Genomic DNA, 26,506 nt, shown 5'->3' with positions numbered 1-26,506 from the left:
TTAATTAGCTGGATAAGTTAGTGTTGGTTGTTTTCTTACTGCTGAGCTATTTTAATCTGTGTAATTCTTTGGTGTTTTCCTGTAATTTGGTCTAGTTTGAGTTCCCAAACCTTTTAATTTTGACCACGCTTTTCAGAGCAAGGGTCACCCAACACAGCAAGTTTCAAAATGACTTTTGCAAATAGGTTGGTTTCAAAGCAGGGGGGTGGGAAGAATCAGGGAAACTATTACAGTGGTACCTCAGGTTACATATGCTTCAAGTTACATATGTTTCAGGTTACAGAGTCCGCTAACCCAGAAATATTACCTCGGGTTAAGAACTTTGCTTCAGGATGAGAACAGAAACTGTGCTCCGGCAGTGCGGCGGCAGGAGGCCCCATTAGCTAAAGTGGTGCTTCAGGTTAAGAACAGTTTCAGGTTAAGAACGGACCTCCAGAACGAATTAAGTACTTAACCTGAGGTACCACTGTATATGCAGACTGCAACAAAATGTTGCGGCATGGAATGTTCCTGTTAGCTATTCCAGTCAGCCATTGATGCTCACCTCTGTGATGAAACTCCATTCCATCCCCTTTGTACCCAGTTGTCCATCTCCCCTCAATAGACAATCAATGTTCCATGATCAATGAGCGCTGTACAGTCCTCACTAGGCTGTTTTGGGTTTCCCCCCTCCCCCCCAGCTTTTTTACCTAAGGATATTATTATTATTATTATTATTATTATTATTATTATTATTATTTATTTTGGCAGCTTCCATGTCCCCCTAGGTCTGCTGACACCCCCTCCCTTTGTGCATGGGTGCTGCTGTTTTGCTACAAACAGCACTCATACCCTGATCATCAGAAATAGAGGGAAAGATGCAGTGGCAGCCAGAAGGCCCTTCACGGTGAGGCAGGAATGCCATCATTTTGTTCTGCTAGGCTTTCTATGCCTTTGGTTTAGTCTTGCACCTGTGCTTGAGTGCTTCAGGCAGCAGATTGAGACTGACAGGACTCAGTTCCTACCCATACAAAAGCCATTCCCTCAGAGAAATAGATTTCAGGGAGAAGGGCTTTAATCTACCCTCCCCTCCAAACACACACACTAGTTTGTTTGGGTGAGAGCTTCACAATATGAGCCCTCACCTACAGTCCAAAGCGTCAAAAGCTCTTGCCGCTGCAGAGAGAACTAGTCCTTTTGAACAGCTGCTCTGATACACATTTCCGTTTGGAGGCTCCCCCCCCCCCCCAGCGAACAGAGGGCTTAAACGCTTGAATCACACCAACAGGAAACACGGGGGGGGGGGGGGAGAGAGAGAAATGATTTAAGTGTCGTTTGGGGAAAGGACCCAACAATAACACAAGCCGGGGCGGTGCGTACGTGCAGCCTTTGAACAAACACAACACATCAGCATGTACACAATGCAGGCTTCTAAAAAAAGACCGTCAACAGTGACTACAGAACGAAGGGGGGGGGGAGTGAGAGGGGTGGGTAGGCAAGGCTGGTACTACCAGTTTGTCTTGTCCACATCCTCCTCTCTCTCCCCCCCCCCGCACCCCACAGGCGACTGCAAAAGCTCCCCAACAGGATGTCCTCTTGTCCACGTAAGGCCTGTAGGCACGGCTTGTACCAGGAGTTCCTGGGACCAGCGCCAGACTGTGCTCTGCTGTTCCTCCGCAGGGGCTGTGCATGAGGAGGCTTGGCTCCTGGCCAGCAAGGCCGGCTCGGCACCTGAGGACAGCGTGTGCCCGGCAGCGAGACACGGGAGGCACGGAGGTGCCCCCTCTCGGCACCTGGGATTCCCTGGGCGGGCAAGAAGGTGGGGAGAAGGTGGAGCAGGGGACAGAATCAAAATGTTCTCGCTCTGGGCTCCAGGTACTTGGCAGGGCAAGGAGTCCATAGGTGACGCCTCTTCTGCAGACCCCAAAGGAGGCGGCCACGCGGCTGCACCACACATTTCAAAGTGCTCCAATGCTATTTTAACATGAATGGCTTTGCCCACTCCAAGGTTTCTGGAATCTGTACTTTAAGGACCTCCTCTCTGCCCTGTATATTTTGGGGAGCCCACCTGAAGTTGCTTCAGACTGTTTTTTATATTGCGTTGTCAAACCTTTTATTGACATATGGACAAAATTTTGAAAGGTTCAATACAATAAAAACCAGCAAAATCTGCCTCGAACAATTAAAACACTGTTGTGTAACGTTCACGAGTCCTTGTTGCGTGTTGCAGAAACTTGGCAGCTATCTCCAGCTTACCCCCCATCCAGGGTAAACATTAGGAAGGGTATTTGTTTGGCCATTGCAATGTTGCGTTTTAATGCTGTAGTCTGCCCTGGGGCCGTAGTGGGAAGGGTGATAAATTTAATACAATGATGGTAATGATAATAACAGCAGTTCTCAGCACCCTTGACAGACTACAGTTCCCAGGACTCTTTAGGGGAAGCCTTAAAGGAAATTTAAATACACTAAGTAAGTAAATAAATTCATGCAGCAAAAAAGTATGCATGTGCAGATAGATAGCAAAAAGTTAACCAAAGAAACCAACATTAATTTTGAGCAAAATACAGCAAATTAAATAGCCAATACATCCATGCTATGGACCCGAGGAGAACGTGCCTCTCAAGTATGTGTGTTGGGAAGTGACTTCTTTTCTACGTGGCCAAGCCTCCTCCCCTGTTCAGAAGGTATAACCAGTGAATCAGATGTCCCTCCTGTTTTCTACGGAGCTAGATAGAGAACCCAAGAGTCCTGGCCCTCACTCCTCCAACCGCTGTAGCTGACAATCACTCTCTCACAGCCAACAGGGCATGAACAGGCAAGTACAGAGTACTTTCAAAACATTTTGGAATTTCTGGTAAACACATGCTACCCCAACCCTTGCAAAAGTAAGGTTCTATCCCTCAATATATCTTCTACCGGCAGACCTTCCCATTGTTAATCATTTGTGGCACAGAACAGAAAAGGAGGAGCCACCCTGCAGAGTGCAATTCCCTCATCACCTGGAACAACTAGAGCCATTCCAGCCTGCACAGGAGCATTTTAGAAGCCAGGAATTCCAGGGAGGTTTCAGCTCCTGTAACCCTAGTTTAAGCATAGGCCAGCGCCTTGGTGTGAACAGGGATCAGTCGGATTTCCTGGTGAAGCATTAGTACCCTTCATCTTTAAACAGACACACAAAGAGAGAACAAATCCAATCCCCGATTTCCTAAACTCTCAGAGTCATGCAGATTTTGGGGGGGTGGGGGTGAGAGATTTGCTGATTACACTAGGATGCAGCACTAACTCTTTGCAGCAGGTGGCAGTGTGGTTGCCGTCCATTGGCTCCACCCACAAGGAGGAGGGGGAGAGAAATGACCCTGTCAGCGCGATGGTTAGCAATCTTACACCATACCCCTTCAGACCCACACCCTAGACTTCACAATCTTGAGGGCCAGGAACTTGATTCGCAACGAGGTCGGGGATTTTCAGGAAGTTGATTCCTGCAGCCAGCGACACATTTTTGCAGTCGTCTCGGCTCCCAAAGAATCGCAGCAGCACGCACAGCTAATCCAAAGACCAACCACATAAGCAACACGAGAAAAAGGCGGCAGAGGTCAGCCACACATACCTGGGCTCTGGTGAGCACATACTTTCTAAATGAGGTGTACGTGCACGTGAGCGAGCGAGCGAGCGGGAAAAGTGGTTGCTCAAGGAGCGGGGTGACAAAACCATACCTTATCCGTCACAATTGTTCCTACCTCCCACATGAGACTAGGGAACAGAGGACCTGCCCCATCTCTGTGGGGCAAGCAAAACCACAGAGCCGCCCAGTCACATTCTCCTTCCCATCCCAGGTGGAGGAGCTTCGCTATTTGCTTACGACAGGAGCAGCATGCAAAGCCGTGAGAACAAACTTGCTTGCCCTGGGGCCCCGTGGCAAGAACAGAAGATTGTGCCGGGGGCATGTCCGTGGCAAGGGCTGTGCCCCAAGGCACACCAAGCTCCCAATCCGGGGCCCGGAGAGATTGGAGTCCGGGCATCCTTATGGGGCCCAATGAGGCTCTTCCTATGTGAACAAAGCACACCCCGAATAATGCACACACGGTTTATCAAGACACATGGAGACAAGATGCAAGAAAAACGCACTCCACACCGCTTCACAAGATACCTTGAAAGCACATTTGAAGTGCCTTTCTTCCCTCAGAGAATTCTGGGCACTGTAGTCCACAGGGTTACAATTCCCAAAAACGCTGAGCAAACTACATTGCCAATCCTTTGAGGGTGACAGAATGTGCTTCCATCTGTGTAAAGCAGGAGTGCTCAACTCCACACCCTTGTTCAGGTCTTTTCCCTGTCTCTGACAGGCAATAATGCCTCTTGCTGGACTGGATGCAGAGGTTTCAATGTTGAAACCTCTGGTTTTTGTGTGGCTGGTCTGAGGCCTACTGTCCAGAGATAATTCAAAGCACATTCCCTCCCCTCAAAGAATTCTGGGTGCTGTAGTCTTACCCTGCACAGCGTTACAATTCCCAGGAGCCCTTAAAGAACTACACTGCCCAGAATCCTTTGGAGTTGGGCATTGTGCTTTAAAGCTACGCATCCAGAGGCAGATTACTGGCTTCAGTCGAAACCCTGCTTGGCCATTTACAACTTTGATGGCATGTGTCCATACACCATTGGCCTGCCAACCCCTTCCTTGCTGGGCTGGTGATTACATATCAATCTCAAACTCTCCTCTTAATCGCTGGTTGCTCTGTGCTGCAGCTGCAACCACGTCTGTCCCAAGTCCTGCCTACCATCCCACCTCCAATGCCCTTTACCCTTTGCTCCCTGAACGGCTTTGCCTAGGGTACATTATGGAGCAAGTCTGCCACCATGTGGCCAGGTGTGATCATCACACCTGAACAACAGCATTTATCTTAATTTTTTTGCCAAAGGGGTGTATGTACAGCAGGGAAAAGATAAGGGAGCTTCTACAGTCTGGACCCTAGCAGGATGACACTTCTCTCCTTGCAGAGGGAAGGGTGCCAAGCCTGCACTGCATAGTCACTAACATGCAGAGTTTCCCCAGAACTGCACCTAGACTTCCACACACAAAAGTGCCCCTCCCATAAAATGGCCATAAGAGTGTGCATGAGGGCAGGTAAAAAAACCAACAACCCCAAAAAACCCCACCAGCACCTTTCCACACATCACCACCGCTGCTTGTGCAATGATAGAAGTGCATGTGCAGGTGTGAGCGTGTTGCGGCAGATGATCTTGCAACTCAAAATCAGGATTACTGCCGGCAAAAAGGCAGAAGCATCTCAAAGGACTAGAAGTGATGTTTTCCCCCCTGGCGCTTGGCGGGAGCCAAATTTCCCAACCCTGGGGTGGGAAGGGAATGAAGAAGCTGTTTGCAAGCACTGTTTGAACTGCAGATGCCTTTCGTGAGGTTTGCATTTCCTGGCATACACCTGTTAAGGAATCCTCTGTGCAGCTACCTACAAGGCCCTTTACCTGCAGCAAAATGATGATGCTAATGGCTAATAATAGTAACAAGCAAAATGCTTCGTATTTATGCAGCACTTACCCAGGCATTTGGCTCGGTGACCTTACAACAAGCCTGTAAGGTAGGCCAGTGCTGTTATCGTGCTGCTGCAGATGGGAAGCTGAGGTTGATAAGGCCAGTGGCTTCCCATTGATGGGGCTGGCTAGTTTATGGCAGAGTTAAAAACTGGAGACTTCCCAACTTACCCTCTTAGCTACTCTACAATGCCCTTTGCTTCAGGGTGGGGTGGGGGGAGGGAAGCAGGGGAAGAGGAATCTATAATACTGTGGTCTGGGAATGATTCCACTACCTTCCCTAAAAATAAAATTGCCTTGTGGAGGATTCCATAAACAGGGTTTTACTTGAATTTGAGGCATTATGAAAGTTGGCATCAGGAAGGGATTTCCCTCCAGAACAAACTGACTTGCGACCCAGGGTGGTTTTCATATTTCTCCTCAATTGCGGCTTGGCTTGCTTCCTTGAGAAATCTAAAGCTCTTTTTTATACTTCAGCCATCTTTTCTGCGGTGTGTAACTTCCCTCGGCTGATGGCTCACTGTGGCTTTCAGGGGAACTGTGTGTGTGTGTGTGCGCGCGCGCGCGTGTGTGTGTACATATGCTTGGGGTGGGAGGTGGGAGTTTGCCCTCACCAGCATGTCTTCCCAGCACCAGGGCTTGAACTGCATTGATGTGGTCTCCTTGCCACAAGGATCCTGCACATTCCTTGCTAGCCCCTAATCCCATACCTATGTAAATGCTACAACTGGAAAACTCAACATCTGCAAGGAAGCGCCCCTGTGTGGTGTGACTTTTGAGTTTTTCCAAAACAGGCCCAGATTCGCTTCTTCTCCACCCTTTATTTGCAGTGGTGGGGAGGGCAGACGTGGGCCATTTGTTTTGCTCAAAGATGTTCACCGGGTGCCTTCATTACGTAGGTTTCGACACATACTGAAAGCATCTCAAATTACCCTAGCTTTCAACACCCAATATATTTTAGTGCCCGCCCTATTCTCTTGGCTGTAATTTATTTTAATGTTGTGTTTTTTAAATGATTACATCTCACCCTGGGAGCGCATGGTGAAGGGCAGGGTAAGAAATCTGAAAAAAACATTAATAATAATAATAATAATAATAATGGTTTCAATGAAGTCCTTTTCAGCCTCCTATTTTCCTGCCTTGGCTTAGTTTACCCACTGAGCCACTGCAGTGTGTTGGATATACCCTTCTCCCCTTGCAGTTCTGGCAGGCCTAGTGTCAGCCTCCAGCAGGGCAAGCAGCAAATATTTGAAGTCTGGGATTGGTAGCAAGCGGCTAGCAGGCTGCGTTCCCATCAAAAAGAGGGACGAAGGAGATGGGAACTGCCTAGCTAGTCTACTAGAGGGTGATGTTTGGAGGGCATCAAGAGTCCAGATGGGAGGCTGATTTGGGGTGCAGGACCCCCCCCCCCCCGCTTGCTCCTCCCACCCACACCCACCTCAACATCACTTGTTTTTCTCCAGACTCACTGTAAAAGGTGCTGGGGAGAATGCCGGTATTAAGGACAGACTCCACTCTGCCACTGACTCTCTATTTGGCCTGTGGCACAGCCATCATTTCCCCTGCCCATTTGTACAACAGGGAATGGTGGAAACCTTGTGGGGAGGGGCAAAGGCAATAAAAACACTTTGCACTCATGCAAAAGGATATTGCAGCTGCATGGACAAAAAGGCAGCCGCTTCGCAATGCTTGGGGGCAGGTGGAAGGTGGTGGTGGAGGAGAGATTGTTTCCTACGTAATTTGGTTTCCCACCCCCACCCTGCACGGCTGTTCTGGCTGCCAGCGCTACATGCCAGGAAAGTCTGGGCAAACAGAGGCAGCAGCACAGCTGGCTGACGGGCGGGCAGACAGTCTCGCTGGCAAAAAAAGGCACCTGCTGAGTTGTGGGGCCCATTAGGGCCCAGCCGGTGCCAGTGTTGGAGAATGGGCCCATTATCCTGACCCCAACCCTCTCTCCTTGGCCCTTCCGTATGCCACAGATGGAAGGGGTAAACAGGATGGGCTTGCGGCCTGGCACACATAGAGACGAGCCCTTCCTAGGACTGCGACTCTCGCAGCAACACTAGCAGCAGCAGCACTGTGGAAAGAGATAAAAATCACAGCTGTTCTGGCAGGAGACTGAGTAGGACATCAAGCTCCCAAGCGTATTCTCTCTCTCTGTTCTATATCAAGGAATGCCTCTGCATCTTAAATTATGCAGCTTAATTATATTTGCATCTATGAGAGCTACTCTAGCACAGTGGCTCACAGACTGAGCTGAACATAGGAAGAAGATGCCTTATACCAGGCAAGTGTGCTTATCTATCCAGCCCAGTAGTGTCTACTCTGGCAGGCAGTGGGCCATCAGTGTTTCATGTACAGCCCCTTCCTCATCTACCTGCTACTTGAAACTCTTTACTGGAGTCTGCGAGAGATGGAACCTGGGGTTGTCTGCAGGCAAAGCACGTCCGCCTTCTCCCCAGGAACTGTCTGATTCGAGCTTCGCCTCTGCTCTGAAATCACCAGGTGGCCTTAGGAAAAGCCATTCTCTCTTCTTCAGCCCTCTCCCCTAATATGTATTAAAACAGAGATAAGTAATACTGGCCTACCTTGCAGGGTCTTTGCAAGGATTACCAAGAAAAGGAAACAATTCTTTGAAACCCTACGAAGTGCAAAATGCAAATGCTAAGGATTAAAATCGGTCTACCCACTTGCAAGATAATCATCAGCAAAGTCCACAATAAACACAGAGCTGCACTACTTCATTTTGTAGATCACAGACTCGTAGAGTTGTAAGGGATCACGAGGGTCATCTAGCCCAACCCCCTTGCAATGCAGGGATCTTTTGCCCAACGTGGGACTCGAACCCACAACCCTGAGATTAAGAGTCTCATGCTCTACCAACTGAGCTATTGAGTGCAGAGAGGAAGGGAAGATGAGATCTAGGACACCTGGGTTCTGTACCCCACTGTGGATGCTTGTTTGTTTTGTTTTTGTTAAAAGTACTACAGGGTGAATATGTACTCTTGTTACATCATCTCATTTATACCCTTCCATTGTCACCACAACAACCCTGCAAGGTAGATTAGGCAGAGACGGGCTGAAAGATACGCAAGGAGCTTCACGGTGGCTGAACTTGGGTCTCCCGAGTCCAAATGCAACCCTCTGATTTACTGCATCCTGAGAGAAGTTACGGGGGTCTGAAGGCACCTAGCACCTCTCCAAATTGCGACACTTTTCATCACACAAAAGCTTGAAGCAATAACCCTGCACAGTAGCCTTAACGGGGAGAGTGAGCTGACTGAGGCAACAACACCGTGAGTTTCATGGGCTATTAGCCACAGTAGCCAAATGGAACCTGTGCATACAGCGGTAATACACCTCTGAGTGCAAGAAGATGGGGAGAAACCACAGCAGTAGGCCCCGCCCCGCTGTGCCCTGCTTGCAAGCACCCAAAGGCACCTGACTGGTAGCTTCTAGGATAGATTGCTGCAATGCTTTATGCATGGAGATGCCTTTGAAAACGGTTTAGAAACAGGAGCTTATGCAGAATTCAGCAACCAGGATGCTCACTGGGGCAAGGCAGTCTGCACCCATTAATACCAATCCTGGCCTGATGGCGGTGGCTACTAATTAGTTTCTGGGCCCAGTTCAAAGTGCAGGTTTGGGCTTATAAAGTCTTATGTGGCTCAGGATGCCAAGACCTCAAGGACTGCCTCTCCCCACGTGAAACCACCTTGACCCTCCATTCAGCATCTGAGGCACTTCTCTGCATGCCCTCCTCAAGGGAGGCGCGGAGGGCAGCAACCTGAGAATGGGCCTTCTCAGTGGTGACTCCCCGTTTACAGAGTGCTCTATCTGATGGCACTCCTGGGGCCATCATTATCTGTTTTTTATTCACTCGGGCTTTTGGATCTTCATTTCCTTCTTATCTTTTATTTAGTGGGACAGATCCATTTCACACATACGTATTACTTGTGGTTTTGAACCCTATGTTGGGCAGAGAGATTCCTGCATTGCAGGGGGTTGGACTAGATGACCCTCGTGACCCCTTCTACGATTCTATGAAAACCGACTCCCCTTGCCAACACCATAAATGCACAATGCAAATATTATTCTGGAGCCCGCTCCACATTTTTGCACCCTCATTCACACCTGTGGCTGGGATCTCAGACAGCCCCACCCAGAGCATAGCACACCCCTAGCCCCATAGCTATGGAGTCCTGGGATTCGACATATAGGTTATTTGGCTCATGCATCAAAGGAGAAGGCAGGTTCAAAAGCCGCTCCGCCTCGACCCTAATCAGCCTTCGTGGAAATGCTTCTCCTGATTTACTTACCAGATTAAATGCAAAACACCAAACTACTTCTCAGAAAAGCAGATTTATATTAACAGTAAAAAAAAAAAAGGACTTGAAAGAACATGCAACTGCAGCGATAAACTTCTGATACCTCAACCATACTTGAAATTCAGGAAAGAAGATGCCTTTCACTTAGGTTGCTTCTGATTTGTTGCCCTACACTTTCCAGCGCAATTTCCCCTCTTTTTCCTTATCCCCAAACGTCCGGTCTTTTGAAGGAACAGGTTTCCTGAAAGACCGCCCCAATCAGATTTAACTGCACAAACAATGTTTGCTGGGATGTGGCAGAATCCCACCCAAGGAGAGTGACAGTCTGGGATCACCTTTACATTTTTTAAAAAATGAACTTCACTTTAGGACCATGTAAGAGTTACGAATTCTCCACTCGCCCCATTTCTGTGCGGGTCACTCTTTTGAAGGGTGCTTCTTGACTGGAAGGAGGCAAGCCCAGTACACAGACCAGAGATAGAAATTAGCCAGGCGCGATTTGTGCCTGGCGCAGGTCCAATTGCGACCATGTGGAGATTTCTGGATGCCAGGTTGGCAAGTGAAATTTCCATCTGGCTGAGCCTTCCAGTTCTCTTAAGCAAGTAAGCAGAAGAGCTTATTCAGTGCATTTATATCCCACCTTTTTCTCCAAGGAGTACATGGTTCATTCCCCGCCTCAGTTAATCCCTACAACGACCCTGTGAGGTAGGTTAAGAAGCTAAGAGGCAGTGACTGGCCCAAGGTCATCCAGTGAGCTTCATGACTGAGTGGGGATTTGAACCCTGATCTCCCAGGTCTGAGTCCAACACACTAACCCAGGGGTCAGCAAACTTTTTCAACTGGGGGCCCGTCCACTGTCCCTCAGACCTTGTGGGGGGGGCAGACTATATTGGGGCGGGCGGGCGGAGGGGGCTTAACCCAGAGATGCATTTTAAATAAAACCACACATTCTACTCATGTAAAAAGACCAGGCAGGCCCCACAAATAACCCAGAGATGCATTTGAAATAAAAGGACACATTCTACTCGTGTAAAAACATGCGGCCAGATCTGACCCCCAGGCCTTACTTTGCCTATCGATGCTCTAACCACTACACTGCACTGGCTTCCTAGAGTACTTCTGCTATGGGGCAGCTCTATAAATTATGTACCGTATTTATGCAAATCTAATGCGCCATTGAATCTAATGCGTACCACCTCAATTTTCAAAACCTCGAAACCGAAAAAGTATTTGGTGGCGAGTGTAAATGCGGCATCAAATCTAATGCAACGTAATTTGGCCAAAAAAGGTGCACATTGCATTCAAATAAATATGGTAGTTAGATTAATATGGGGAAAGCAAAATGTCACTTAGAGGAGGATCTGAAATACTGTATTGCCCTTGAAGCTTGAATTTGTTTTATTCTGGATTGTTTTATTTACTGTTTTAAACAAGTTGTAAACCACTTTGAGACTTTTTCTTTAAAATATAAAGTGACATAGAAATGAAAATAATAACAAATACAACAGCAGCAGCAATAAATTCCTTTGCGGGGGGGGGGGGGAGAAGGAGCCTAGACATTTCGCTGTGGCAACTATAACCTAGGTTTAATTGCCATTGGCAATTAGCTTATATATCTGAGTTTCTAACACTGACTCACGCAGAGATGCAATGGGTAGCTTCCTGGTAAGCAATATAATTCTTCTGCGTTTCCACAGTCGAAGAAGTTGAATGATCCAACCATACACCATAGAGCTATAGGGCAGAATTACTCACCCCTAATGGAGGCTGATTGAAAGGAGGCAAGAACAGAGGAGCAAAATGCCCAGAGGAGACAGGAAGCAGACTCCTTGGCAGGTAGCGGTTTTTGGTTCAGCAGCCTTTAATTTATGGCTTCCTAGTGATGTGCTAGAAGCTACCTGATCAGTGTGCCCTGCAGTGCTTGGAAATTAACATGGAATGAGGCATGCCACCCAAAGATGCAAACAATAGGCAAGCCTGAGATTTATGGTCAAATCTGCCCTGCTTGATCCAGTGTATCAGGCTGCCACTCCTTAAAAATATGAGAATGCATTTAGTCCACCAAGATGGAGGACCAAGACATAGTCTAATGCTACTCATGCTCTGAGCAGACCCACTGAGATGAATCTACCGTACTTTTCCGTGTATAAGACTATGTTTTTTTCTTTAAAAATCATGCTAAAAAGTGGGTGTTGTCTTATACATGGGTACTGCATAGGATGGACGTTTGATTAGTTGCTGCTGTGTCTGTCAGCGGCTATTGTGCGTGTTGATTGGCTGACGCTCTGGCAGTTGGGCGTGTGATTTGCAGCTTCTTCCGGCGATGGGACAGAAAGGAGGCGGATTTTGTGATGAGTGCAGGTGATCGAATATTGGCACAACTCTGCACAATGCTCTGCAAAAAAAGCTCAACTCTGAGCCATCTCCCCCCATTTTCTTAAAACTGAGTCCCCAAAAATAGGGGTAGTTTTATAAACGGCGGCGTCTTATAGACGGAAAAGTACGGTAACTAAAGAGCCAGTGTGACATGGTGGCTAGAGTGTCGCTCTAGGACCAGAAAAACAAGGATTCAAATCCCCACTCAGCCATGAAGCTGACTTGGGCCAGTCACCGCCTCTCAACCTAACCAACCTCACAGGGTTGTTGCAGGGTTTAAAAGAGGAGTGAGAGAATCATGTATGCCACCTTGGGCAGCTTGTAGGAAAAGGTGGCATACAAATCAACCAAATAAATAAATAAATGCCGTAAATAAAACAAGCGACCCAAGTCGGTCATTGTCCACTAATTTCAATGGGTCTACTCTGACTATCATTGGTTACAACCCAGAATAAGAGATGAAAAATGGCGGACAGGGTGGGGGAAAGTTGTTCCTCCAATTCAAGCTTTTTCTTTTCTTTTTTTAAAAGGGAAGGCTAACAGGAAACACATGATCCTGAATTCAACATTCAGACACTCAGTTCCACATTTGCCGCTTGCATGGTATGGATTCAGAAATGAAAGATTCAGATACTGGACACCACCAAAAATCACTTTGAGCTGCACACTCTCTATTGCTTCTTCAAGGCCTAGGACCCTCATATCTACGGGACCTCTCCCGGTATGCCCCATGGAGAGCCTCAAGGTCCATAAATAGCAACACCCTAGTGGTTCCAGGCCCTAAGGAAGTTAGATTAGCTTCAACCAGAGCCAGGGCCTTTTCAACACTGGCTCTGGCCTGGTGGAACGCTCTGCCTCATGAGACCAGGGCCCTGCAGGATCTGATTTCTTTCCACGGGGCCTGTAATACAGAGTTGTTCCGCCTGGCCTTTGGCTTGCAGCCAATTTGATTCCCTCCCCCTCTTTCTTTTTTCTTTTTCCTTTCTCCTCCTGTGATGAGGCTGCATTTTAATATTTTATGTTTCAGTATTTTAATGTTGCATTTTAATCTTGTTTTTAAGTTGTATTCATTCAATTTGTTTTTATTATTGCTTGTTAGCCGCCCTGAGCCTGGCCTTGGCTGGGGAGGGTGGGGTATAAATAATAATAATAATAATAATAATAATAATAATAATAATAATAATTATTATTATTATTTATTGCGAACTCGCTGTTACTGTGTTGATGGAAAGGGAGAGAATGAAGGGTTTTTTAAATGGCGTCCTCTGAAACAAGCAGCTGCAGTTGGGGTATACGCAAGCAGAACTAACCAAAATCTGCAGTGCGTGGTGCGCTAGGATCCCTACTGGGTGGGTGTGCCCTTACCGGGTGTCCTCTGGCTCCGACAGGCACTCCACCGTGCTGGGCTTCTGTTCCATTCACCGCAATTCCATCCAGAACCAATAAGGAGAGACCAAGGTGGGCTCCGCCCCCAGAGACGACGCTCCGCGGTCGCCACGACAGATGCGGGTTTGGGATTTGGGATTTGGGAGGGGGCCGTGAACCGGAGTTAGGAGGCAGGCCCCATGTGCGCCTCCTTCAGTGTCGGTGAGCAGCAAGCATTCTGGGGCGAAACGTGGCGGTGAAAGGCTGAGAAGACAAAAAACAACAACACATGGGAGAAACTGTTTGCTTTTTTAAAAAATTCACTTTTTTAAATGTGCAGGCTCTTCCTATCTCTTTCGACTTCGGAACACAATGCAGTAATAACAATAATAAAAAGATCCCGACCACGATCCTACTTTAGTGTATGGGTTGTGCAAATTCTAACCCACCACCCACCCAAAGTTCCTGATTATTTCGCTCCAAGCCATGCAGGATTAATTGGGGGTTGTTGTTTTTTCTGCACCTCCACTGCAGAATAATCTGGTAAAGACTCAAGTACAGTGGTACCTCGGGTTACATACACTTCAGGTTACATGCGCTTCAGGTTACACACTCCACTAACCCAGAAATAGTGGTTCAGGTTAAGAACTTTACCTCAGGATGAGAACAGAAATCGTGCTCCGGCGGCGCGGCGGCAGCAGGAGGCCCCATTAGCTAAAGTGGTGCTTCAGGTTAAGAACAGTTTCAGGTTAAGAACGGACCTCCGGAACAAATTAAGTTCTAAACCCGAGGTACCACTGTACTGGGAAGGACAAATGGAAGAAGGAAAAGGTTTGAGCACTGCTACATTATACCGCTTGAAGTAGCAGCCATGGGGAAGAAAGAGGCACCAAAGCTTTTCAGACACTACCTTTGAGCATATGCAGAGTGCCTTTTTCCTCATTAACGTTTGACCACTAATGGATTCCCCCACCCCACCCCAATAAAAAGTAATAATAGAGATCAGCTGTCCTCCATGTCACCTCTGCATCATTGGAACCGGAGCTGGGTGCTGCCCCACAAGTTTTCCATGAGGGCTAGAAATACAATCCTTTTTGAAGACTGAAGACAGAGAATTGCTGGATGTGGTACTTGAGTCTGTGCATCACATTTCTTGTATGCTACTCTTTAGAGTTAATTGCAGAGTAGCTGCTGGGGGTGTCAGAAAATTGCAACAAAAATGGAAAAGAAAGCGGAACTTTTGTGTGTTTGCCTGTGGTCAGGAATGGAAATCAGTCAAGCGAGCGCTATCACAATTTGTTCACATTGTTGTTTGTTTTTAAGTCTGCAAATGATACATAATCAATGGCACTTTTTTATACATTGTTTTGATGTGTCCTTTACACTGAAATAAATATAAGTTGTAGAAGTTATGTAAATAGTTGTGTCGGTTATATAAGTTACGTTAAATAGCAGACAGCGAGACAAATAACATAGCTCTTGGCAGAAACTGAAGTGCAGCAGAATGGAAAACAGCGCTGGTTGTTACCAATTGCTGCCTTCTTACATCCCTTGTGGCTGATAAAGAGTGCAAGCTGTGAACCAGGAAGTCTCCGATTCAAATTTTGCCTCTGCTATGAACTCAGATGTTGTCACAAAGCAAGCCACTATTTCTCACCATCAGACAATGTTCTGCAGTTTAGGAGCAACCACAACCACAACAGCAGCAGCAACCCACCTTAAAGTGTTGCTGTAAGTGTTACTGAGATAACGTACACAGATGCCCTAAAGCACAATATAAATGCTATGGATTATTATTATTATTATTAGACGAAGTTAGAGAAGGAAACAGTGGGAGAAAGCGGGGAATTTTTCGTATGTTGCTCTGCAAAGATTCACCAAGCTGAAACGGTGAGTTGCTTCCTTAGCCCTAGCATGCAGCTTGGCTCACTTGCTTGAGCCCAGAGCTGCTTCCCCATTGACTAACTTTCTAAGTATACCTGCTCTCCATTTGTGACATATACCGTAAACCCAGAGGGAGTTGTACATGGCAAACCAGGGCAGCCTTTTACCATGGAGGCTGGTGGCTTAACAGGAATATTTCTCTAATTCTTGTAACGTTATTATTGGTGGAGGAAGAAATCACACCAGCTTATTCTTCTCTGATGCTGAGAAGCAAAGATCTGCTCAAGGCTGCCATGGCAAGGACTCTCAGACCGAGCCGGAATCTGAATACAGGCCTTCCAGCTCGGCCATGTGAACTGATTGGAACGTCAATCTGGGACTGCGCCCACACAGCTCTTGCGAAGCTCATGATGGACATAGCAGATGTCCCTTGTTTTCTGTCCTCAGCGTCTGGTATTCAGAGGTAACCTGCCTTGAAGCACAGAGGGTCAAATGAACAACCACCAGTGCGATGTAGCGATGACGGCAAGGATGGAGAACCAACCTGCAGCCTTCAATATGCTGGCGGACTCCAACTCCCACCAGGGCCAGCCAGCATGGTCAATGGGTGAGGAAAGATGGGAGCTGTAGTCCAGGAACATCTGGAGAGCCATGAGTTCCCTGTCCCTGGGCTAGACAGTGTGGGGTTGGCCTGGGGAGATCCAGGTTCAGATCTCCACATGGCCGTGAAGCTTTCTGAGTGACGTTGTTGGGCCAGCCACGGTTTCTCAGCATACTCTACCTCACAGGATTGTTGTGAAGATAAAACAGAAGAACAGTGTATGAGACATTGAAGGAAGGTGGGAGAGAAGAGGGGGGAAAGCCTACAGTAAGAGTCACTGCCTCATCTAGCAACCAATTCCAGAAGTAGTTCATCTACTTGCATGCCACAGGGGAGGAAAATATTTAGGCCTACGTCTACCAACAGTGGCAGAACCTCCAACACCAGGCTGTGCTGCAGCTCCTGTTCTGCATTTATAGACTGGCAGTTTGAAAAAACACACACACACACACACACACACACACACACACCCTCTAAGGCTAGAGGGAACTGGGCTGGGAGGACTGGGGTGGGGGGTGGGAAGGAGAGCTGCCAAACTGGTTTCAAGTGGCCCCAACCGGTTTGCATCTCCAGACATTTTCTCCTTTTCTTTTCTCCCCTTTTCAAAAAAGCACAGGGTGACGAACACCACCACTCGGTATATATTTAAACAAAAGTCAGGCAAACATGGATATTTTCTCTGCCTTCCCCACCCACTCTGGGAAGGTACCTCGGTTCAAGGGAGCAGCGGTGGGGAGCGGATGGGGGGGGGTGTCTGGTGCTCCAAGCAGAACAACCTCACCCTTCTCGGAGCTAATCTTCTCGGCTCAAGACCCGGCGGCTCCAATGTTTGGCTCTCAAACGCCTCAATATAGCGATTACAGTGGAACCTCGGTTGTTGAACGCTTCAAAAGCTGAACAATTTGTAACCCGAACACCGAACCATTTTCGAATGGTTTTTGGAAGCTCCAAGGCGCATTTCTCCACTTTTTTCAACGGATTTTGCCGACTGGCAATTGCGCCTTGGTTGTCTTAACGTTTTCGGACATCGAACGGTCTTCCAAAACAGTTTACGTTCGGCAAGCGAGGTTCCACTGTATCACGCTGACTTCCTTCCTCGAGAGGGACAGAAACGTGATAAGAGGAGGTAAGGGTGGACACTGGAGGGATGGCAGAAACTGTGTCACAAAAGGGGAGATGGACAGAGAGGTGATCGAAGCGAGGAAGTAGCGAAAACATAAACGGGGGGTGGGGGGGGCAGAAATGCTGCCTCGGTTTTCCCAAGCCACACATGTGTTATCTTCCACTGCCTGGAATCTTGCCTCCTTTACTCCACGCAGAGGTTAAAAAGAGGTTAAGAAGCGGTGATGCCCCTCCTATTCCCTGCATATGGCTCACTTCTTCCTCACACATATTTCTTTTCCCCTTCTCTCTGGCCGCCGCTGCTGCTGCCACCGCAGCCTCTAACCAGGCCACACACACCCCCCGCAAACCCCCGCCAGTCTGCATGCACAGCACTCTTGTAAGGAAACCTGCAGCTTCTCTCTGGCAAGTTGCCAGCGCTGTAACATCAAAGGCGGCATGGAAACAACAGCGGCCGAGAGGTCCCTGCCGGCCTCCCCAGAAGGGGGAAAGAATGGGGAAGAAGAAAGGAGAAAGGAAAGGCAGGGAGGCCCGGCTGTGTCCTCAAGTGACCTCCCCCCATTGGGGGATTAGACCCTCCTGCAATGGGCTGCTAAGAGCAAGGCTGGGACCCAGGGTTACCCGAGGACATGGGGCAGGATGCTCATAGATGGGGAAGCACCAGGGGGTGGGAAGCAGCCAAGTTCCAGGAGAGAGAAACTACCTGCTGGCCTTAAACCCCTGAAGGCAGCGAATCTGCTGGGTGAGCAGGGAGCCTGCAGGGGGAATGGTACTTTGAACCCCTACCCCACCCCCAGCACGGCAGAATCCTGGGGTGCAAGAAGCAGAACTGTTATGTAATGGCCCTCGGGACTGTTTTCACTCATTCGCAGAGCCAGAAAGTGTGCGTTGCTGTTGGCCTTTATCAACAAAAAGGTAAATTCGCTTCCATCGTTTATCGCTCAGTAGTGAAATGCTTCACTATTGCCGCCTTAAAAAGTAATAGCAATAATAAAAATAGTAGCAATAACGAATAATCTCTAAGCCTGTCTGATTACTAGTATTTTAAAGTTGCGGTGGCTTGCAATGAAAAGGGAAAAAAACCAAAACAAATTATTTCTGTGTAAGAGCTAGTTTTGAACGTTCTAGGGCAGCTGAACCTCAGGGCCAGAAGGAGCGTATTCTGAGCCTCAGGCCTCTTCCCAGGCCAACTTCACAGCCTTCTCAAGAGTGTTTGCTTCTCTGGAATGTGTCCTTGAGAACCAATCTCTGTTGCTTGCCTGGACAGAGGAAGGAGGTGTCTGCATGTTTGAGTGGATAGAAACTTCTTATTGTTTTTTTGCATGGCTGGAATGTAGCCTCCTGAAGGAGAGACCTCAGGCTTGTCAGATCTACATGGTCCGTTTTATTTACTCTAACCATGGCATCCACCAAACAGAGCTAAATAAAAAATGATGGAATGGGGAGGGGCTTCTATACACTTAAGATTTACAGGGGGCGGGGTGCCTCACAGGTAGGGATGGATGAATCTCCTTCAGATTCTCATTTTCCCCAATATTCAACACATTTGCACATCAATGCGCAAATTTGTTTTCTAAACGCCTCTCCTGCCCGCAAAGTGTCACCATTTCAGTGCACATTCCTCGGAATACACAGAGTTTCGCATGCCGTTTCCTCTATGTTTTGTTTTAATTTTGAATAAACGAATTAAAAAAGAGGGAAAAAGAAAAAGCAAAATTTGCAAAGGAGAGCTATGCCTCTGTCCATCTATCATTCCCACAACTGCAAAGTAGAATGGAACCAAGTTTCCCCCCGCCCCCATCTCCCTACACTGAGCACATACATGTTCATTCCAAGAATTTATTTTAGAATTAATCTTGCAGGCCTTCCACACACACAAATCCACTTCTGATTTTGTTTTGCTTTGTTTCAGCCATTGAATTTAGAGGCGAGGGTAGGGCCTTTCTCTATTGGTGTTGCTAAACCACTGCGAGGGTTAGGTGCCTTTTCCACAATCTACTTCACATCACCCCAAGATCTACCAGTAGATCCCAATCTACCATGCTGGACAAAAAGATTCCTGCATTGCAGGGGGTTGGACTAGATGACCCTTGTGGTCCTTTCCAACTCTACAATTCTATGATTCCATTCTATGAGTCTCCTTTTTACTCACCCCAGACCACTGGACAAGGTATCACACCTTTTGCCCTGCCCACTGTGCCTCCGGCCAACACCCACCAGTGGAAGACCCTTAGAATGGCCAAGGAACAGAACAGGAAAGGGGCTACATAGGGGCTAAGGGGCTGGAGCCATGCAGACTGTAACAAGCTTAATTCTTAACAACTGGAGTCACCAAAGGCGGGCAGCAGGTTTAATAACAACTCACCAAAGTGCTTTCAAATGTTAAAAGTATTTCACTTAACATTTTACGCACGTTCAATATGTGCATGACCATGCACACATCACCACGAACCCAGAAGTAATAGAAAAAGGGCAAAAATGGCACAAAACGGTGCCTAGCTATCTGTCCAGGGCAGGCAGGTGCTCAGTGCACTTCAGGGTACTGGTCTACCCTCCCTTCTTCTTGTTTCCACATCATCCTCCAGTTATGAGGAAGACCGAGAGGCACTGCCATCATTCCTGCTAATCTGGAAAGTGCTGCTGGCTTTTCCCAAGGGTTTCCAGAGGTTTAGACTCAGGTGCCTGCAAGCTTTTTCAATGGTGTTCCCTATATATGCAATTTATCCTAAATGTGCGGTGCCTCGGAACGCAAGCCCCACATAAAACAGTCGTTGCCTGTAATGCTTTAACCCATGCAACAATTCAGTCAGTCAGGCTAGTGTCATATCATCTCCATTTTGTAGAGGTGGGGGGGGGGAGATGCTGAGCGAGACGCAGCCACACACAGTGACTTCATAGCAGGAACGAGGGTCAAGCCACGAGCTTCCAGCTCAGTCTCTTAGCCACTATGCTATGCCAGGTCCAGTCCACATCCCGATCTAAGAAACTTCCGCACACGCTTCTATAGGCAAGGGTCAAAGACCTGCATTTGGGAGGGGCTGTTGCAATGCCCTTTCGTCCTAATTCAGGCATAGGCAAACTCTGGCCCTCCAGATGTTTGGGACTACAATTCCCTGACCACTGGTCCTGTTAGCTAGGGATGATGGGAATTATAGTCCCAAACATCTGGAGGGCCAAAGTTTGCCTATGCCTATCCTAATTAATGAGGAAGGTTGGGCCCTCAGTGACAAAAATCGTGCAAGGAACATCTGCACGCAGACACATATTGCAACCTCTTCTCAGGGGTCCTTGTGAAAACATTCCGATATACACCAGCATATCATCAAATGAGGCCGACAATTAATGTTACCAGTTTTGTAAACTACAACTTGAAAGCTGAGATACACAGGTAAGCTTGGGAATGTATTCTGATCGCCTGCAAGGTTAAACTCAGGGCCGGCAGAGAGACTTTCCTGTGATCTAAGCTAGTGTTGTTCCTGTTTGTTGTTCCCTAAGAAAGCTGGGAGAGTCCACAGCGTTCCCTTCTAATACTGTAACTGTGGGGAGGTGGATGACAACTACCTTTGAGGATACTCAGCTGCTGTTTCCTCCTGCTCCAAATACTGAAGGACTAAGATACTGTGCTCCAGAACTACCCACCACTCATTCTAACAATTGCCAACATTTGCTGCTCTCACGACATTTTTTGATGCCAATCAAGCTGCTGTGGTTTTATTTATTTTGGTTTGATTCTAAGTCCAAATTCTCCCTATGCTCCCCACAGGCTGGGTCAAGGCAATGACCATTTGGAAACAAATATACTATTGTTGCTTTCGAAAGCAGGTTGCAAAAGTGACTGACAAACTGACTCAAGTTTGCAAACGGCGACTGTTTTCCAGACCGATCCCAAACGGCTGCTAGATTTTGGGGTTTTTGTCTTTGCAGATTAACGTTTGGGAAGCAAAGATCTTTGGGGGGGCAACGGGACATTTGCAACCAAGCAGGAGAAAGGAGCCGAAGACACTCCTGCTTCCTGCCTCCTCCCAGCCTCTTTCCAAATCTCACTGTGGCTGCTGAACATGAAATAAACATGGTTTCTAGACTTCTTGCAACACTTGCGGCAGAGCATAAAACCTAGGAAGTGAAGGCAGTGATGGGCCAAGCTAGGAATAAGATGTCTAGGATTCTGCCAGGGACAACTGAAACATCAGGAGACGGGGTTTTCTGGCTCAGCTACAGGACGACTGAGCCTCTTGCCAAGTTGCGGGTAGGGAGGAAGAAAGTGTGGTGGTGTGCAGCAGACCAGCCATCCCCAACCTGGAGATCCCCAGATGTTTTGGACTACAACTCCCATCAGCTGCAGCCAGTGCTGCTGATGGGAGCTGTTGCTGTTGTTTAGTCGTTTAGTCGTGTCCGACTCTTCGTGACCCCATGGACCAGAGCACGCCAGACACGTGTCTTCCACTGCCTCCTGCAGTTTAGTCAAACTCATGCTGGTAGCTTCAAGAACACTGTCCAACCATCTCGTCCTCTGTCGTCCCCTTCTCCTTGTTCCCTCCATCTTTCCCAACATCAGGGTCTTTTCCAGGGAGTCTTCTCTTCTCATGAGGTGGCCAAAGTATTGGAGCCTCAGCTTCACGATCTTCCAGTGAGCACTCAGGGCTGACTTCCTTAAGAATGGATAGGTTTGATCTTCTTGCAGTCCATGGGACTCTCAAGAGTCTCCTCCAGCAGCATAATTCAAAAGCATTAATTCTTTGGCAATCAACCTTCTTTATGGTCCAGCTCTCATTTCCATCACTACTGGGAAAACCATAGCTTTAACTATACGGACCTTTGTCGGCAATGTGATGTCTCTGCTTTTTAATATGCTGCCTAGGTTTTTAAAGATGCTGTCTAGATGGGAGCTGTAGCCCCCCCAAAAAACAACAATTGGAAGGCATCAGATTGGGGGTAGCTGCAACAGACTGTGTGGGCACCTACAGTGAAAGTCTACCCCCCACCACCACAATGGCAGCTGATCTCAGGGGGTTAAGCCATGGTCTGCCACAATCACACAGATGTGGACACTGTGGAACTGTTCTGATTTAAGACCCATGACTTACATTCTCCCCCCCCCTTCCTCAAAGTGTTTTTTCTCTCAGTTAAGCCCACTTCCAGAACCTATTCCCAAGCTGGGAGGAAAGTGCTTGGGGAGAGGGTCTGCACTTCTGCCCCTTAAGCCAAATATCTCCTGTCTCCTATTTTCTACATGATTTCAAGATCTGCTCATCTAGGATTCTCATATTTCAAAAAGTAAAAAACCCCAAAATTGTCCAAAACTCCCCCGTGATTTTTCAACTGACTTGCCTAAGATCCAGGACGAAGTGCTGCCTTTCCAAAACTGCCCCCAGATGTCAATTCCACCTTTGAAATCCCAGTAATGTCTGAGAAAATCTGGACGTATGGCAGCCCTATAGCTCATCTCAGGCCTAGTTTGGCATTCATAAACTAAGAGGGGGAGAAGGGTGTGATTGGGCCTCTTGCGGTTGGGTCATATGACTGTCAATCTACTACACGCAATTTCCATTTAGCACAGGGGTAAATGCAGCAGTTTCGGCTTTGCAATGAGCCCATACTCTCGATACACTGCAGGGCATTTGTGCTTTTTAAAGAGTATGTTTCTTGTCCTCGTGGTTGTAGCAAAATATATATATATAAATAAATCAACATTGCTTTTGGAAACCGGCAGTTCTTCCAACAAGTTTTGCAGCACTCTTCTTAAAAACAACAACAAAACAATCTTTGCTCCAGTGCAATTAGGGGTGTCATTCTCCCTTTCAAATAGAAGCAGAGAAAATGTAATCGACTAGCAGCACATATGTCTGCCATGTAAAGTGAACACTGTTCCATAAAAATCAAAGCCGCTTAGCCAAACCTGCTTATCTAACATGAAATGTGACAACTAACTAATTGAAATGGCATTGCATTCCTTTTGCCGGGTTGCATATACGTTACCTCAGTGAGCCCAGTGGTAGCCTATTATTAAATTATTATTATTATTATTATTATTATTATTATTATTATTATTTTGCCAGACAGCACGAATAATGTCATTTTGTACTGCGGATTCCCAGTTCCTTGGTGTGAGCTTTGGTCTACGGATCTCAAGAGGCAGGCAGGAAGACAATAGCTAGGGACCGGTTTACCTGCGAGATTGCCTTACCCATACAACTGACTGCTTCGATCTGCAGAATTAGCACTGTTACAAGTGTCACGTAATACTCGTTCCACATTTGTAAGAAACTGATCTTTGAGAACTTTGGAACTCCTTGCCTATGGGCATCAGGCAGGTACCTTCACTATTCTCTTTTTGGCACTTGCTAAAACAAATGTTTATTTAGGCAAACCTATCCAAACATGTAGAATGTTGACATGAGTTTTTAATCTGTTTTTTTTAAAAGCTTATTGTTGATGCTAATTATGTGTTGAATGTTTTAAATTATTATTTTTAACAGGCTTTAAACTGATCATCTTTTTGTTTTATTCTCTTTGTAAACCACTTTGAGATTTTATTCCAATCAAGTGGTACATAAATCTAGTAAAAATAACAAAGACAAACAAGCCTCAGCCAGGCTCATGGGCCTTCTGACTCCTATCTATTAATTGCTGCCTCTCGTGCCATCAATGTGTAACTATTAAAACAGCCCTAAAAGTTAGAGCACTCCTTTTTCTTTTTCTTTTGTTAGAGCATTTATTAATTTTCCAATAAAAAACATCCAATTAACATATCAAATCACAATCCAATAAAATTAAAAAACTAAAATATAAAAAAATCAAATTGTCTTCCAAATTATAATATTAATTTTGCGACTTCCCACGGTCTGAATTCCGAAGCATTTCCAAATCTCAGTCCTGCCTCTCATCTCTCATCAATGTCTTCGTAATTCCTTATCACAATTTTATCAAAAGTGAGAGCATTCCTTATGCCCACTGGGCAGATGGCCATGGCTGCTGGGAGTTAAGGCTGAGAGAACAGCAGCCTGCCCAAAGGGCAACCAGGGATTCCATGGTTAGGGCTTATTTGAACCAGACACTCCCGAGTCTCACAACATAGGCTGAAAGACACGTTGCTCCACTTGCTGTCCAGCCAAAGATAAGTTCACCCAAACCAGGCCATAGTGTACTAGAAGCTTAGAGCACTCACACCCTGCAGGAAAGAGACCTGCAGAAAAAAATAGTTCCAGGTGTCTCAAGCAAGCGAGTCAAGTCACATCCTGCTTAGGTAATAACTATCCCTGGTTTTTATCCCTAACATACAAACTGCCACTCTATCCCCTCGGGGGATGAAGATGCTTTCAGGCCCAACAAGGAACCTTTCCAGCACCACAAAAGGAATGTACGGTACATTTTTTTGTGGTTTCTACACACACAAACAACTGGAAAAGCAGCAACACCAAAGGGCTCATTTGCTCCATTAGCTAATGAGTTCTTGGAACCTCACACAGAGAGAAAACAAACTTTCTGGAGCCGATGCCAGAGAAGGACACACCTGGGTCACCAACATTTTATCAGAACATCAGAGGGTGTGAAGAATGCCAGGGTGGAGACCTATACAGACCTCCATACGATGTTGGGCTCCAGCTGACGTCAGCCCCACTCAAAATGGCCAATTGCCAGGGTAAAAGGTAAGGTAAAGGATCCCTGGATGGTTAAATCCAGTCAAAGGCGATTATGGGGTGCAGCACTCATCTTGCTTTTCAGACCGTGGGAGCCAGCGTTTGTCCACAGACAGCTTTCTGGGTCATGTGGCCAGCATGACTAAACCGCTTCTGACGCAACAGAACACCTTGATGGAAACCAGAGCACACGGAAATGCCTTTTACATTCCCACCACAGGGGTACCTATTTATCTACTTGCACTGGCGTGCTTTTGAACGGCTAGGTAGGCAGGACCTGGGATGGAGCAACAGGAGCTCACCCTGTCGCGGGGATTCGAACCATCAACCTTCTGATCGGCAAGCCCAAGAGGCTCAGTGGTTTAGAGTCGACCACAGCACCACCCGCATCCCCTCAATTGCCAGGGATGGTAGGCATTAAGTGCCATCAATATCTGGAAGGCTGCAGGTTCCCCATTCCTGGGCGAAGGGGGAGGTCTCTGGGCCTACCTGGGCATGCAGAACTCCAGCCGCACTCTCGTGGAGGAAGGTGGCACAGTGCCCATCTAATTTCCTCTGCAGAGTCAGGAGGGTTGCCCTTGAAGAAACCCGAGTTACCTCGTGATAACTTCCTTCCTCAGGAATATAAAACATGCAACCGCGGATTCCTTTCAACATCCACCCCCTTCAACAGCTTCCCTGCTCCACACGAACCAACAAAAAGAGGCTGTTGCAGTTTCCACATCCCTCTGCAACAACAGAAAGGAGGAAGTCGAGTCTCCCACAGGTCGCTTCAAGCCTACAACTGGGCACAGGGAACTAGAGGCTGGCTGTACACAGCGCCTCTGCAAAGTCAGGCATTTACCACGAGTTTTCAGTGTCAGGACTCAGTCTAGGAACCTGTAACAGAACTGTTATAGCAAGCGACAACTCCTCTGAGCAAGAACTTCAGGCCTAGCCACCAAATAATCCAGTCAACATCCCTGCATCTGGGAGGAGAGAGAATGTCTTCCAGATCAGATACTGCCTCTTCTCCTCACTCTCTGAAACTTGAGTCTAAGCTCCTTGAGGCCAGGGATTCTTTTTGGGCTTATGTTGCAGAGCAATACACATATTAGCAGTATAAGATAATCTAAATATAATATACCATAATCCACCATCTGTATGCCGCCATGAATTCACTGGATGGCTTTATCTATATATATATATACACACACAGAGAGAGAGAGAGAGAGAGAGAGAGAGAGAGAGAGAGAATGAATGCTAAATCACTCACCACATCCCCAAAATTAATACACTAATTACTAGTAGTAGAAATAATACTGTAGTAGTGATAGTCATCAGGTATAGTACCCCAACAAGTTTGAGGCCCAGTATTTAATCATTAAAAATTCAATCCTGGTTCTGTCTCTTCACTTAGCTGTAGTTTAGTGGATCAGAGCTTAACTTGACTCCCTGCACCCCAGAGACTGCTTTCCACAACAGGATTCATCCCTGATACACATGAAGAGAAAAAAAGCAACAGTGCCTCTCTGTTAGGGCTGCCATATGACTGGATTTTTGGGGGTCTTCCTAACACAATTATCAGGGTGTTTTGGCTTTTACTTTTTGCAATATGGCAACCCTACTCTCAATATACTGTGGAGCACCTTTGGTTCACACCAGCAGGAATCCACAGCCAAGCACATACA

The 26,506-nt window shown here is 47.1% G+C and overlaps 1 protein-coding gene across 2 annotated transcripts in view; it reads right to left on the bottom strand.

The window, feature by feature from the left end:
* Positions 1-26,506, bottom strand: part of THRA (thyroid hormone receptor alpha) — a 112,108-nt gene that overhangs the window by 24,501 nt on the left and 61,101 nt on the right. For both annotated transcript variants that reach the window (XM_083708844.1, XM_083708845.1), the window contains exon 2: positions 13,593-13,856. In XM_083708844.1, coding sequence (XP_083564970.1) covers positions 13,593-13,645 — 53 coding nt within the window. In that variant the 5' untranslated portion in view covers positions 13,646-13,856. The remainder of the gene's footprint in view (positions 1-13,592; positions 13,857-26,506) is intronic.

This window comes from Podarcis gaigeae (assembly GCF_964106915.1).
Source record: "Podarcis gaigeae genome assembly, chromosome: 13".
Classification (NCBI taxonomy): domain Eukaryota; kingdom Metazoa; phylum Chordata; class Lepidosauria; order Squamata; family Lacertidae; genus Podarcis; species Podarcis gaigeae.
This window is presented reverse-complemented; position numbering and strand designations above follow the sequence as displayed.